General features: G+C 46.0%; 1 protein-coding gene across 1 annotated transcript; it reads right to left on the bottom strand.

Annotated features, from left to right (window-relative positions):
- Positions 1–1,083: 1,083 nt before the first annotated feature.
- On the bottom strand, positions 1,084–6,769 carry LOC123845691 (major histocompatibility complex class I-related gene protein). The gene is given in 7 exon segments (XM_064595522.1): positions 1,084–1,806; positions 1,808–1,900; positions 5,432–5,545; positions 5,547–5,811; positions 6,418–6,572; positions 6,574–6,661; positions 6,754–6,769. Coding segments are annotated over 7 exon segments (810 nt in total). The 3' UTR covers positions 1,084–1,727.
- Positions 6,770–14,028: the final 7,259 nt, after the last annotated feature.

Raw genomic sequence — 14,028 nt, 5'->3', positions numbered from 1 at the left:
TTTGTCAAGATTCTCTTAGTATTTGACAAATTTTAACTCAAATTCACAAACTCCACGAGATAAGAAGGAACTCACAGTGTGTATCAGTCTTGAAAGGGGTATGTCATTGTTAATTTTTTTTTTCTTCAGCAGCTATTTCTTATTGGATTGGGATTAGTGCCTACTTTAGAAGGAAAACATCAATGACTCACTAACTCCTGAGTTGATTTTCTAGGAAAGGGGCTGGTTTTACTTTGATCTAATAACATGCTTTGCACAGTATCACCTGAATTGAGATTGAAGTCTGTGGTTATGAAGCAAAGCCAAACTCCTAGCTCACAGTGGGTTCAATCCCATAATCCAGGTCCCATCAATATTATGCTGTGATCAGTTTGTGCACCTAAAGAAGCCAGAGGCAGGGGAATGATGTTATAAGACTAGCCTGTAAACTCTCTGACAGCAGGAATCATGTCTGTCCTTTGCACTGCTATATTCTAGAATCCAGTACAGTGCCCAGGACATAGTAGGTATTAAATACATAGTTATTGAATGAATTAATTTTTCCCCAAAGTATCAAGAGCCTGTATATCTTCCATTTCTCCTTCCCCTTTTCCTTCCCCTGAATCCCATTTTCCAAAGGTATCTACTCTTCAGCATTTCATGTGTTGAACGATTATTTTAGAAAGAAAAGGATTTTCACATGATTGGGAGGAAAAAGTGTCAAAATGGGAAAACTTACTCAAGTCTTGAAACCAAGGACAAAATTCCCTCAAAAGTTGATATTAACTAATAATAAAGATAGAGTTTGGAAAAAGACCAATCAAGATCGCCATACCTTCTCTGACTCAACTTCTATGAGGGCGATTCACCTGGACGGGCGTTGGGCTTTGTGGTTGTCAGGCGCCCCTCTCCTTGCAAGCACTAACCAAGATGTGCTTTCCTCTATCGTGGGAGCGGTGTTCCTGGTCCTCCTGTGATCGCAAAGTGAGGCCCAACCCATTTGTAAATGGAGCTTGGAGTGGCTGGTGCAGAAAATGAGACTGTGTGGAGCTGCAGGAGAGACAATCTGTGGGCCCTTGAGTCCCCCCCTCCACCTCCCTCACAGCCATGGGGTCTTCTGCGGACCCTCCCCCGCTCCCCCCCCCCCCCACGCCAACTCCAGCCCCTCCCACAATGGACCCTCAGCCTATCGTTTCTGGTTCTGAAAGCCAGTAAGTGAGGAAAACTCCACAAGCCCTCCTCCCCTTCTCTGTCAACTTTTAGGGACTTGTCCCTGTGATCAGCAGGAAGCCCAGCCCTACTTATCTTACTGACACTTCTCACTTCACAGCTCCGGGTAGGATGATAAATGAAAACAGAGGAACGGCAGTTCTCAAAGTGTGATGTGAATGCCCCAGGGGCCTCAAGACCCTTTCAGGGAGTCCGTGAGGTCTAAGTCATGATTTCCCTGTTTGTTTTCATCTCCATTTCTCACATGTGCCCAGTGGAGTTTTCTGGAGGCTACCTGACACATGATGACATCATCTCTCTGACGGTCAATAGATATGAGCTTGTGTTTTCTTGTACTTAAACATCTTTTTAATGTTTAATTTATAATACAGTAAATAGCAATAGATATATCCCACAGAAACAAAAGCTCTTTGGTGTCCTCAATAATTAAGAATAAAGGAGCTCTAAGGCCAAAGAGCAAGAGAACCACTGATTTAAAAAAGCACACAATGTTTCCTGCTCTGCCCTTTCCCTCCCTCTCACTCCCCAGACAGCCACAACCCGTCCTTATCCTGGGGGACTTGAAGAACCACGCAGAGGCCACAGTCTGCTTGGGTAGGAGTAGAGGTCGCCGCTCTGAGGATCCAGCTCAACTGATACCCATGTCCGATAGGTTCCATGACGAATGTGGAGTTGAGCCATATTCTGTCCTCTAAGTGGGGGAAAAGCCACATAGTTTTGAGTGTTTGGAAAGTGTGTCGGGATCATTTACTGTTAACCTTTGAAATACTCTTATGAGTCACAGAAAAGGAAAACTGAGTTACAACATGTGTGACTGTGATGAGTAATTCAGCAAAAGCCTGGAGATTAGAACTCAGGCTTCCTTACTCTCAATTCCGTGCTAGTGCAGAGAGAGATCACAGCCAACATGGCTCTGCTTTGGCTCTGAGCTGCCTGGTGTCCTGGGGCTGGCACTTTCGTGATTGCTATGGTCTGAATGTTTGTGTCCCCTCCAGGTTCACGTGTTGAAACCCTAACGGCAAGGGTGATGGTATTAGTAGGTGGGGACTTTGGGAGGTGCCTAAGTCATGCCAGTGGAGGGACGCCTGGGTGGTTCAGTCGTTAAGTGTCTGCCTTCGGCTCAGGTCATGATCCCAGGGTCCTGGGATCGAGCCCCGTGTCGGGCTCTCTGCTCAGTGGGAAGCCTGCTTCTCCCTCTCCCTCTGCCTGCCGCTCTGCCTACTTATGCTCTCTCTCTCTGTATCAAATAAATAAAAATAAAATCTTAAAAAAAAAAGTCATGCCAGTGGAACCCTCATGAATGGGCTTAGGGCCTTACAGAAGAGGCTCTGAGAGATCCCTAGCCCAGTTCTATCATGTGAGGATGCCATCAGAAGCCCACAGTCTGCAACTGAGAACAGGGCCCCCATCCGACCACACTGACACCCTCATCTCAGACTTGCAGTCTCCAGATCTGTGAGAAATACATTTCTATTGTTGATAAGTTTCCCCAGCCTATGGTGTTTTGTTGTACAGCCAAATGGACTAAAACAGTGACTGTCATCAGAAACAGACATATGTAATCAATAGATCATGTTGTGGTTATGCCCTCGAAGGAATTCCAGAAATTCATATCACAAAGGGGCTCCAGTAGTGACAACAAAAAACTGTCTATTTGGGGGCCTTGCTTCCTCTTGACTCTTCTGCTAATTTTCCAGATGGTGCTGTCCTTAATATTCCCTCTGAATTGGGTCCCATCCAGATGTGAGCCGTACAGAGCCTGACGGCATCTTGGAAGGGCTGCCTCCTGCTCGTCTGGAGGCCTCACCTTTTCATACACACCTCCCCCCCACACACACACCTTGCTATCTGGCCCTCGGATACAGGGAAGAGCTTTACCTCAACAACACCTTCTTTCTATTTTTCCTGAGGCATGAAATTTCGTAGGAGAAAAAGGCTTCCCAACATGAAAAATAAAATATGAATCCCACAAGGAGAGATACTGCTTTTTGACAGTGCCCGGAAGAAATCGTTCCCAGATATTTTTCTAGGAATGGATTTTGACCAAAGGGTTGAGAGCCTATTACGACACTCATGGTCCTAATGGGAGGGGGAGCAGATACACTGAAGCCATTCTTCCCATACTCTTCCCACACAACCTGGGAGTCCAGGTTCTCCCCTTTCTTTCCAAAGAGCTCCTCGCCCCAGAGAGAACCAACAGGATTAGTATTAAGCCTAAAATCCCAACTGATAGCAACTCTGTTCCAGTTTTCCTACCATCTCCCCAGTTTCCCTCCCTTCCCTGGGAGCAGGAGGCCAGGCAACTAAGGGTTCTCTTTGTTTGCAGTCCAAGGCTGTGCCACTCATCAGGATCTGGGAGTGGAGACTCCTAGGGCCCCTCTTTGTACCTAGCCTTGGCCTACAATGTCTCAGTGACTGAGGGCCCAGTACAACCCCAAACTGGCCAAAGATTTCAGCCAGATCCCAAGCTGTCAGAACTTCTTCAGCCCGGCAACAATAATGAGATGTAATGTGTAAGCAGAGAACTATCTGTACAAAGTGCCTTCATGCACATTTTTCACACCAATGTCTGGGATGTAGGCATTATCACAACTGTTTCTTTTACTCAAGATTACTGCTTTGCCACCTTAGCATCTGTAAGCTCCACTTTTTTCTGATAAGAGGAACCCCTGCTCCTGACAAACACATAACATACATTGGAAAATCAGTTCTCCTGACTCCAATGTGTGCTTCTGGTTGAGAAGCACCCATCTTAAACCTGGAACCCAAACACAGCCCATCATGCACTGGTTACTCTCTCATTGCTAGCCCCCAGACCCAGCTTCTGCTCTGTATTGTGCCCTGGAAGGTTGTGGCCCTCAGACTGCCCCTCCAGGGCTCCCTGGCCTGGCCAGGTCTGGCCGCTTGCTAGGGGGAACATCCTCAGCAAACGTCAGAAAGCCAGAGGAGAGAAAGGTTGGGGTTCTCAGGGACCCGTTCTCCAAGCACCTCACTGCGGTCTGCCAGTGGCTGTGTTTCTCCAAAGGCACAGGACTTGCTAGAAGGTGCTTCTTCAAGGGCCCCTGCCTTCGCCTGCCCCTTCAGATTTGGGGATGTAACGGCTTCCTTCTGCTGCATGCCTCTGGGTACCTGACTTTGGGTTTCCTCAATCCTGATGGTCTCTCTGTGAATAATCCTGTGATTGAATTCTCCTTGGCTAAATCACGTTGAGTACGTCACCTATTTCTTACCAGGACTCTGTTACCCACAGCCGATCTTAGACACTCTTCCGGATGGTCACAGCAATGAGTCCGAGGGGTGGCCTGTGATGCAGTTCAGACCAACCACAGTTCTCCTATGTAAAAAAAAAAGTTTTGTAACCAGAGCGGGGAGAGGGAAGCTCATTCTTCTGGAATGGTGAAGGGCTGAAGGTATCTCTGAGCTTTATGCTGGCGGCAATATCCCCTCCTCATTTGAATCTTGGTTTAAATTCCTTGGATCCTCACACTGCCCTGATTCCTGCCTTCCAAATAGCTTCCTTCTTTGTGTCTAAGCCAGTCTGAGTAGGTTTCTATTACCTGCAACCATTGCAATTCAGATGGCTAAGTCAGCCAATGAGTGGAAGGATTGACGTTCCAGCTCTAGTCATCTGCCTCCAAAGCCAATACCCTTAGACAGAGAGTCTACATTCGTAACCGTGACCCAGATGTCTTCCCAAGGCCCACCGCAGCTCTGGAAAGTCCCACCATTAGAGATAACTCCAGTGGGAAGAGGTGCATTGTGTCCAGGAGTTACCCAGAGCATGCTACAGACATAAATGCATTTTAAATAATAAGAATTTTTTAAAATAATAAGATTATAAGTGAAAAGTCTGCATTAACTAAAAGTGGACTGATTGAGTCTCATCTTTGATGAGCTTTTTCCTGAAAGAAATCTTAACATAAATCCTTTAGTAAAGCACAGACTCTCCATTTGTCTTCTTTGTAAGACCAGATTTTCACTCATACTGGTACTGTGTGAGCCCTTGGTAAATGAGGATTGCTCCACCTCCCAAAGTATTTCCCAGCTTATCATTGACAGGAGATGGAAGGACTGTCTCAATGGATACCCCCAAAAAAGAGGTGTCCCTGAAGGTACTCCACCATCAAGACAGGAGGAATTGCTGAATCTTGTCCAGATGCTGATAAAAAATAACTAAGGGAAGTTTTCACGGGGAGTTTCAGATCACCATAGTGTAACTCACAAGATGGATTTCAGAATAGGGTGACTATAACCTAGATTAGAGGAAGTTCTATATACACCAAGGGCTCTGGGGACCTGATGTTCTCCCTTTTCTTTACCTGTCCTTGTAAGTAGCTTCCCCATACTCCAGGAACCTCTTTAATGAGGTAATACGTTCTCCTTCCAGCTAGTTCTTTTGATATTGTAACTCATGCCAATTGGCCTCCCATGCCCACTTGGTGATGTGAGCCATATTATCTGTAGCCATCCAGAAAACGGTATCTTTATTTAAGATAATGAAATCTTGTCCATCATAGGCATGCTGGACAAATGTGGTGCTTCTGTCCTCTAGCAACTCCTAGCCCGTCATCCTCTGGTAAGTGTGAAACCCTGGTGTGAAACCTAGGTGGGTCAGGAAGGGGGTTAGACAGAGACATAAAGGTGGGCATCCAGTGGATGACTGGGGGTATGCATCCTCTGCCCCCGAATACATCATCCCACAGGCATGCCTCCGGGAGGTTCCTATGACATAACCCACCTAGCAACAGACATTTGCACGCCGTAGGAACATGATAATTTTTGCCTTGGGGAATTATTCGATAATAGGAAAGATCAATTATAAATTTTATAATGCAATAAAGGAGAGGAAGATATGCAAGAGCCAGAAATATCCTGGGAAAGTTAATGTAGTAAGCCATTGTGCATAAGCAAGTGGCTCACTAAGCCTGGCCACCAGGAAATGAGACACAGAATGGCCAAATTTAGAATGAGAAAGGAGAAGATACAGGTTAGAAGCCTGAATGGGGGTGGCATCAGGATATGGGGGGCAAAGGACAAAGGGCTCCCGAGGAAGAGAGGATTTGGAAGACGCTTCGGGCAGATGGCAGACACTGAACACGATCGACCAGATTGTCCCGGCTTTGCCAAAAGAGTGTAACTCAGCAACTGCTCCTGTTCACTGTCAGCCCAAGGACCTCTCTGCAGGAATGGGGGCTGGTAAGGGCAAGCATTCATCTCTGCTGCCTTCCCCACCTGAGTGATCGCGGTGACTACAGATGCGCCAGCCCCAGCCCCTCGGCAGCTGAGTGTACCTCTCCCAGGGACCAGGCAAGGGGTTCTCCACCGTCCACGGAGCCCACGGCTCCTCCTGCCAAGAGACACTCATATGCAATGATGGGATGAGAAAGAGATTCAGTGATCCCATGGCTGGGATCTGAAATGCCCAGGCGAAAATACGTCAGCGAGTGAGTCCCTGGAAGGGAGGCAGAGAGGGAAGATATTTAGAGTCACGGACAATGGCAACCCACATCAGTGGTCCGTGTTCCGCTGCATTCCTCCAGGGACCTAGCTGCTGCTTCATCTTACGTAATCACAGAACCCCAGGAACTGGAGCCTGGAAAGGATCTAAGAGCTCCAGCCCAAGACCTGGAGCCTTTTTTGTCCTGGTTTGGAAACCTCAGGATATAATTTTACAGGTAATCTCAAGTTGTAAGTGAAGTAGAGAGCCCTGCTCTGGACTTGGGGTGGGGAAGTGCCCGGGACCACTCACTGGTCCCCCAGGGTGCTGTCAGAGGGCTTGATACCCCCGATAACCCACGCCCTTGTTTTGTGAATGAAGCCTCTACGTGGGTAAAATGAGGGCTCCTACCCAACCCTGTGCAGGTGCGCACACACACACACACACCACACACACACACACACACACACACCAGATACGTCAGAGAACCCACTTAAGGACACAGCCTCCTAAAAAAAAGTGTTTTAGGGCGCCTGGGTGGCTCAGTTGGTTAAGCGACTGCCTTCGGCTCAGGTCATGATCCTGGAGTCCCTGGATCGAGTCCCGCATCGGGCTCCCTGCTCGGCAGGGAGTCTGCTTCTCCCTCTGACCCTCCTCCCTCTCATGCTCTCTCTATCTCATTCTCTCTCTCTCAAATAAATAAATAAAATCTTTAAAAAAAAAAGTGTTTTAAAAGCACGGTGCTTTTCTTTGCTCCATAGGGAAGGCTGTGGGTGAGTGGGGCCATCTACCATGTGGGGTCACATCCATGTCCAGGGACTTCTCTGGCCTAAGGACTGTACTAGATGCCACCTCTCCACAGTGTTTCCAGATCGCCCAGCCAAATGCTCTTGTCCCTTTGGGAACTCCCCTAGCACTCAGATCTTTTTTTCCCATGTGGCCCCTGCCGCAGCAGGGAACCTTGGACTGCGTCAGGCTCCCATTCCCCAGGCTGAATACTACTTAATGATGTTGACTCCTTCCCCTTTATTTATAAATATATATTTAAGAAAAAAATATCAAATTAAAAAAAATCATTCACAAAACAGTTGGGTCGGCTTTGGTGCATGCAAGTCTGTCTATACTTCCTTTTCTCTAAAACTGTTTCTGAAAGCATTCATTACATGGAGACTGTCTTTGAGAACGGGCCACCGCAAGGCCAGGCTACCATTACCTTAACCTCGAAGGATGACAGGAGGCCCTGAGACTGAACCAGGTCCAGCCAGGGCCCCTTCCGCCTGATTGCGCCAGGTTCTATAAAAGCAGAACTGTCCTCTCCTTTCTCCCTGCTCCTCTAGCTGGGGTGGGAGCAGCTTGGCCGGGTTCAGAGCAGGCACGCAGCCCTGTGGGCCCCTCCACATGGAATGGGTTCTGCATATCAGCTGCAGCACTGAGCAAGATGGAGGAGTCTGGTCTTCCCCAGGCCTGGGCAGAACGTAAGGCTTCAAGGCCCCTTTTCGTTGCTTTCAGCTTTTTCTTCCCCTTTTTCCTTCCTGGGGCTGGGGGGCTGGGGGGATAAGCGTTGGGATGAGGAAGCAACCCAGTGGAAGGCTCTCCAGTTGAGCATAAGAGTCTCTCATCATGGAAGTGTTGGTTCTTCTATAACTAAGAGCCAGAGATTAAAGCAGCAGTACAAATACTACCCCCAAATCAGTAGTTATCATATTCTGCCTTCTATTCTCTTTATCTTTGTTTACCTTCTACTCCATTCTCAATCCTAAGGCACTTGAGGACTGGGACTTTGCTTCTTTCCTTTGTGCTTCCTGCCAAGGCCTGCCGCAGGGAGCTTGACACATGGTAGGAGCTTCGTAAATATTTGTGAATTAAGTTGTTGGCGAAGCTTTTGATTTCTCTGTTTTGAAAGATGCTGAAATGAATATGAATCTATTTAACCTGGAATGTATACTTTTCAAAATACTTTTCAGAAAGTGCAGGCTGGCGAATGGGGAGCAGAGCTGAAATCTCATTTACACCTAGTCTGGAATCTGCAAAAGGTGTATATGCTTGAATCTGCAACCAATTTTGAAACTCTTCCATTGCTCCACATCTGGAAAGGTTTTGTGGCGACTCTGCAGATACCCAGCTGTTCGGAGAGGGAGGCAGAAGGAAGAACAAGTCATGAATATTAGTTCTCACACCTTCTTAGTATCCATCTGTGTATTCAACAAACATACGAGTGCTTCCTCCATGCCAGGCACTGTTCTAGGCCCTGAGCACACAGCAGACCAAACAGATACAAATGTCTGCCCTTGTGGAGCCTACACCCTAGTAGATGGAGGGGAGCAAGACAGACAACACAAAGTACAGGAAATATACATCATGTCTTTTGGAAAGTGCAATGGAGAAAAATAAAGCTGCAAAAAGGATGAAGCAATGCAGTTTAAAACAGCAATGCTTAAGAAAGGCCTCCCCAGGGGCGCCTGGGTGGCTCAGTTGGTTAAGCGACTGCCTTCAGCTCAGGTCATGATCCTGGAGTCCCAGGATCGAGTCCCGCATCGGGCTCCCTGCTCAGCGGGGAGTCTGCTTCTCCCTCTGACCCTCCTCCCTCTCATGCTGTCTCTCATTCTCTCTCTCTCAAATAAATAAATAAAATCTTTAAAAAAAAAGAAAGAAAGAAAGAAAGAAAGAAAGAAAGAAAGAAAGAAAGAAAGAAAGAAAGAAAGGCCTCCCCAAGAAGGAGACTTCAGGGCAAGTGCCTGCTGGGAATGAGAGAGCCAGCCAGGTATCTGGGGACACCAGTCCAGGCAGGGGGACTGTACAAAGACCTGGAGGAAAGGACGAACCTGGCATGGTCCAGGAGCAGCAAGAAGACCCGTGACTGGACCTGAGGGAATGAGGGGGAAAGAAATAGGTAGGAATTGCTTCCACACTTATTCATAGGAAAAAAACCTCACAGAAATAAAATTCCAGGCAAAGAATGGGAGAGGAGAAGGAAGAAGGGATTTAAAAAGAGACTGTGTTTCTCAGCGATGCTGGATTGGTATAGAATTTCCCTTGGAATCTGGGTGGGGTTCTTCTTATGACATCTGGGGTCTACATGCCTAGGACATTGGCAAACAAAGCAAAAAAAAAAAAAAAATCAAACCCCCAAAGTATTAACAAGTTGGGGCATTACTGCTCAATGGGAGGATTTTGTCTATGTCCCACATCATCTCCACACATATTATTTACAATTCCTATAATTTCACTTTCTTTTTTTTATTTTTCTAAAAAGATTTTATTTATTTATTTGTCAGAGAGAGAGAGAGAGTGAGCACCAGCGAGCACAAGCAAGGAGAGTGGCAGGCAGAGGGAGAAGCAGACTCCCCACGGAGCAGGGAGCCCGATGCGGGACTCGATCCCAGGACCCTGGGATCGTGACCTGAGCCAAAGGCAGGCGCTTAATGGACTGAGCCACCCAGGCGTCCCTAATGTCACTTTCTTACCAAAATATAACCTCATAAAAATCTGCATTGTCTGGAGTTTATAAGAGGGAAATAGAAACATGGTCTGTTGACAATACTGTCCAAGTACAGTGTCATGTCCTTTTTGCCAACCTCAATCTCAATCCAGTTCCTGATTTCAGAGCAGTTTGTCTGCACCAGCCAGCCCTGACTTCAAAGGCTGCGCTGCCCCTGAAGGCTGGCCTCCATCTGCCGGTCGTCTGCTCGTCTCCCCTCGCGCAGCTGCAGCGTGGCTCTGCTCCAGGGGCATCACGGTCCCGTCCCCTCGGTTCGCCATGGGCCCACTTACCCATCTGCTGTGTCCACAAGTACAAGTCACACTCGCTCCTGAGTTGGGCTTCCAAAATGCTACCTCAGCCGTGATAGGAAGTTGGTTGACAGATGTGAAGTCAGTAACTTAGAACAGAGAAGAGAGGGGAAAGTCCACGGTACCCTTTCTCTCCTGGTACATTAGTCCTTAGGATGCTTTCTATCCTATCAATATGTAGCCCAGATGATCAGATTTCTAGTATAATTATGCAGGTTGAATCATTTGAAGAAACCTATCTCTGACCATTTTTTATTTCATAAATTCAGTTTAAGCTTTTGATTCTCTCTTCTTGCTCCAGTAATTATGAAATTAGATTTTTCTCTCCCTTTTCATGAACAGATTATCAGCATCAACTCACTTATTGAACAGTAATCTGCAATTTAGAATATAGTCTTCTGTCCAGGCCAGTCCAACTGCCTCTTAAAGGACATTTGCTGCCCTTTCCCAGCAGCCTCTGATAGACATTGCTGGAAAGCCTGAACAACATAACCAAATAGCCCCAGACCAGAGGCAGCGGTTACTGCACATTTTAAATTATGTCCCCTTTAACCTGTAGATGACCTGGTTAGGCCATTTTTACAAAAGACTGTGAAAAATCACTGGATCATAGGGCATCTGGATGGCTCAGTCGTTAAGCGTCTGCCTTCAGCTCAGGTCATGATCCCAGAGTCCTGGGATCGAGTCCCACATCAGAGTCCCGGCTCCGTGGGGAGTCTGCTTCTCCCTCTCCCACTCCCCCTGCTTGTGTTCCCTCTCTCGCTGTCTATCTGTCAAATAAATAAATAAAATCTTTAAAAAAAAAAGAAAAAAATCACTGGATCATAAAATAATTGACGAAGTGTTTACAGATATTCATCCATGGGGCAATTTATATTTATTGGGTATCTGTGATGTACAAGGAGTTGTGAGGCAATGTCAGGAACAGTAAAATAAATCAGATACTAGTTCTGTCGTCCAGGAAGTGATAGTATTATTGAAGAACTAAAGCATGTAACATAAATAAATACAATGCATAAGTAAATCCATGGCAGCAGGCAGTAAGTGCTATGAAGGAAGGACCAATGGAGTGCTCCCCCAGCTCAGCAGAGAGAGACCCTGTTCTCATATGAAGGAATCCAGGAACACTCCAAGGAGGTGGCAAACGTTCCATGAAGTTGGGCCTCCAATGAGCAATGAAGGGCAGCAGAATCTGAAACATAACCATCAGAACGGCAATTTATTTATTGAGTATGTGCCCTGTGTTGGGTACCATGCTAAGTCCTCGATAAATAGGAGTCTCGTTTATTCCTCACAGCACCCCTTTGAGGTAGGTCTTATAATTCCCATCTTGCAGACAAAAATAGGTGCAGAGAGGTGAAGAAAATTGCCTAAGATCATCCCTAGAATCCGTAAGTGGAGGAGCCAGGAATCACACTCTTGATATCTCGTATGTGAAGTCTCTCCACCTTACGTGACCCAACTGGCCCTAACGTAAGGGCACTTCCCCAACCCAGATTCTGTTCCAGTCTTCTCCTCGCCCGGTCGTTCCTGCTCTCTCCCGCCCCCTTGTGTCACAATGACTCGTTGTCCCTGATTTCCCAGTCCCTGGGGGCCCAGGCTCCAGATCTTCCAAGTGGCTTTGCATCCTAATTGGATAACCAGGTCATCACAATTCTGATTATTATTCATTGGTTCTCCCAAATGGCCCAATGCCTTAATACAATCAAAATGATTATGATTTCTGGGAACTACTCTTTGGAATTTCAGGCATTGTGGGAATGAGGAGGAGAAGGGGATGGTGATATTTTTAGTTATAAGGATCTTTGGACACTTCTCAAACCATGCAGTCATGTGGATGCTTCTATCCCCAACAAGAACTGCTAGTCTCTCTCCTAACCACTCATCTAACTACAGGAACTTATAGTCCCGTGTGTGCTGAATGCGACAATTTGAATTTTTTAGCTACTCTTTTGAGGCTACCTTTTTTGGAGGTTACCGAGGTCTTATTTCATATAAATTTTATTCTTTTTTTTAAGATTTTATTTATTTATTTGAAAGAGAGAGAGTGAGCACAAGCAGGGGAAGCAGCAGGCAGAGGGAGAGGAAGAAGCAGGCTCCCTGCTAAGCAAGGAGCCTGATGTGGGACTCGATGTGGGACTCGATCCCAGGATCCTGGGATCATGACCTGAGCTGAAGGCAGACGCTTAAATGGCTGAGCCACCCAGGCACCCCTATAAATTTTATTCTCTTCTGAATTTCCAGTAGACCCAGTCCTAGCTGCTAGGGACACAGCAACGAACACATCAAAGTCCCTTTCTCTGAGCTAATTTCTATGAGGACGACTGGCAATAGATAAATATATCTTAAACAAGATTAAGTAGTGACAAAGTTTGTGAAGGAAAGTAAAGCAGAGAAAGTAAACAGTGTGAAGAGAGCTGATCTTTTAGATAGAAGGACCAGGAAAGGCCTCTCTGAGCAGGTGTCATTTGAGAAGAAATTTGGATACAGGGCGGAAGTGAGCCATGGAAGAGGAACCTTCCAGAGAGAACAGCAAGCCCAAGTCTTCCGGGAGGGTGCACACTCCATGAGTTTGAGGAATAAGAAGGAGAACACAGTACGACCATGTAGAGTTTTAGAGAATGAATGAATGAGCTCTGGTAGGTTTTTTTCTTAGTATTCTCTATATACAATGATGTCTCATATTTCCCAGGAGAATTCTAATTTAGGAATTTTATTCTTTTTACATGATTCATTGAAGTTGTAACAAAATGTGATTTGATATGCATACTCTTGAAAGGTTTTCCAGAATAAATATAAATTCGGACATCAGAAAGAATGTCCTTTGTCATCTGTCTCAATTTGGGTTTCACAAAACTAGTGTATAAAGAGCCACATGCTTCATCTTTACCTTAGGCCTCCTCTCTCCAGTTCTTGGTAACCCCCTGGGGTAAGAGGATTGAGGTCAATAGGCTTTAAGAAAGAATAGGCAGATATTCCAACTAGTCAGAAGAAAAAGCTACAAATGAGTTGAATTTCTCAGATTTAGATAGATTCAATGTCAACCAAGAAGAAGAGGGCCTTAGGGGAGTGGAATATTGTCTTAGAGAAATTTCGGTTGCACGTACCTTGGCAACAGCTCCATGGAAACAGACTAAAGTCTAATAAAGTCTATAGCAAAGGCCCACATTTTCTCATGTTAACTCTTTGAACTCTAGGCCATTTCTAAGCAGATAATCTCCAAGTCTGCCTTTTAATACTAGCCTGGTTGGCAACTTAGGGGGCTTATCCGTCATCAGTCCTTGTCTGTGAAGGATTCAACCATTTGTGAAGCAGATTGATACAACCATAGAATTGTAATAACGAGAGACTGACCTTGGTTATTTCAAGATTAAACACATAAACCACACATGGCTGTGCAAGAGAGATCTCATATATGTCCCCCTCACACCAGGTCACAAGTTCACATAGGCTGAAGTGAAGAACAAGATGAGTTATAAAGTGTGAAACATATATATATATTTTTTTTTTCAGACAAATTCTACAACTACAGTAAGCCACAGGTGCAATTTTGTAGTCATTATTGTGCCCAGATTCTATATGGCTCATCATAG

The sequence above is a fragment of the Mirounga angustirostris genome, unplaced genomic scaffold (genome assembly GCF_029215605.1).
Source record: "Mirounga angustirostris isolate CCGP_5_RB_7025 unplaced genomic scaffold, mMirAng1.0.hap1 SCAF_6, whole genome shotgun sequence".
NCBI classification, from domain to species: Eukaryota; Metazoa; Chordata; class Mammalia; order Carnivora; family Phocidae; genus Mirounga; species Mirounga angustirostris.
The sequence above is the reverse complement of the archived record's forward strand: the minus strand, read 5'-3'. Positions and strand labels throughout refer to the sequence as shown.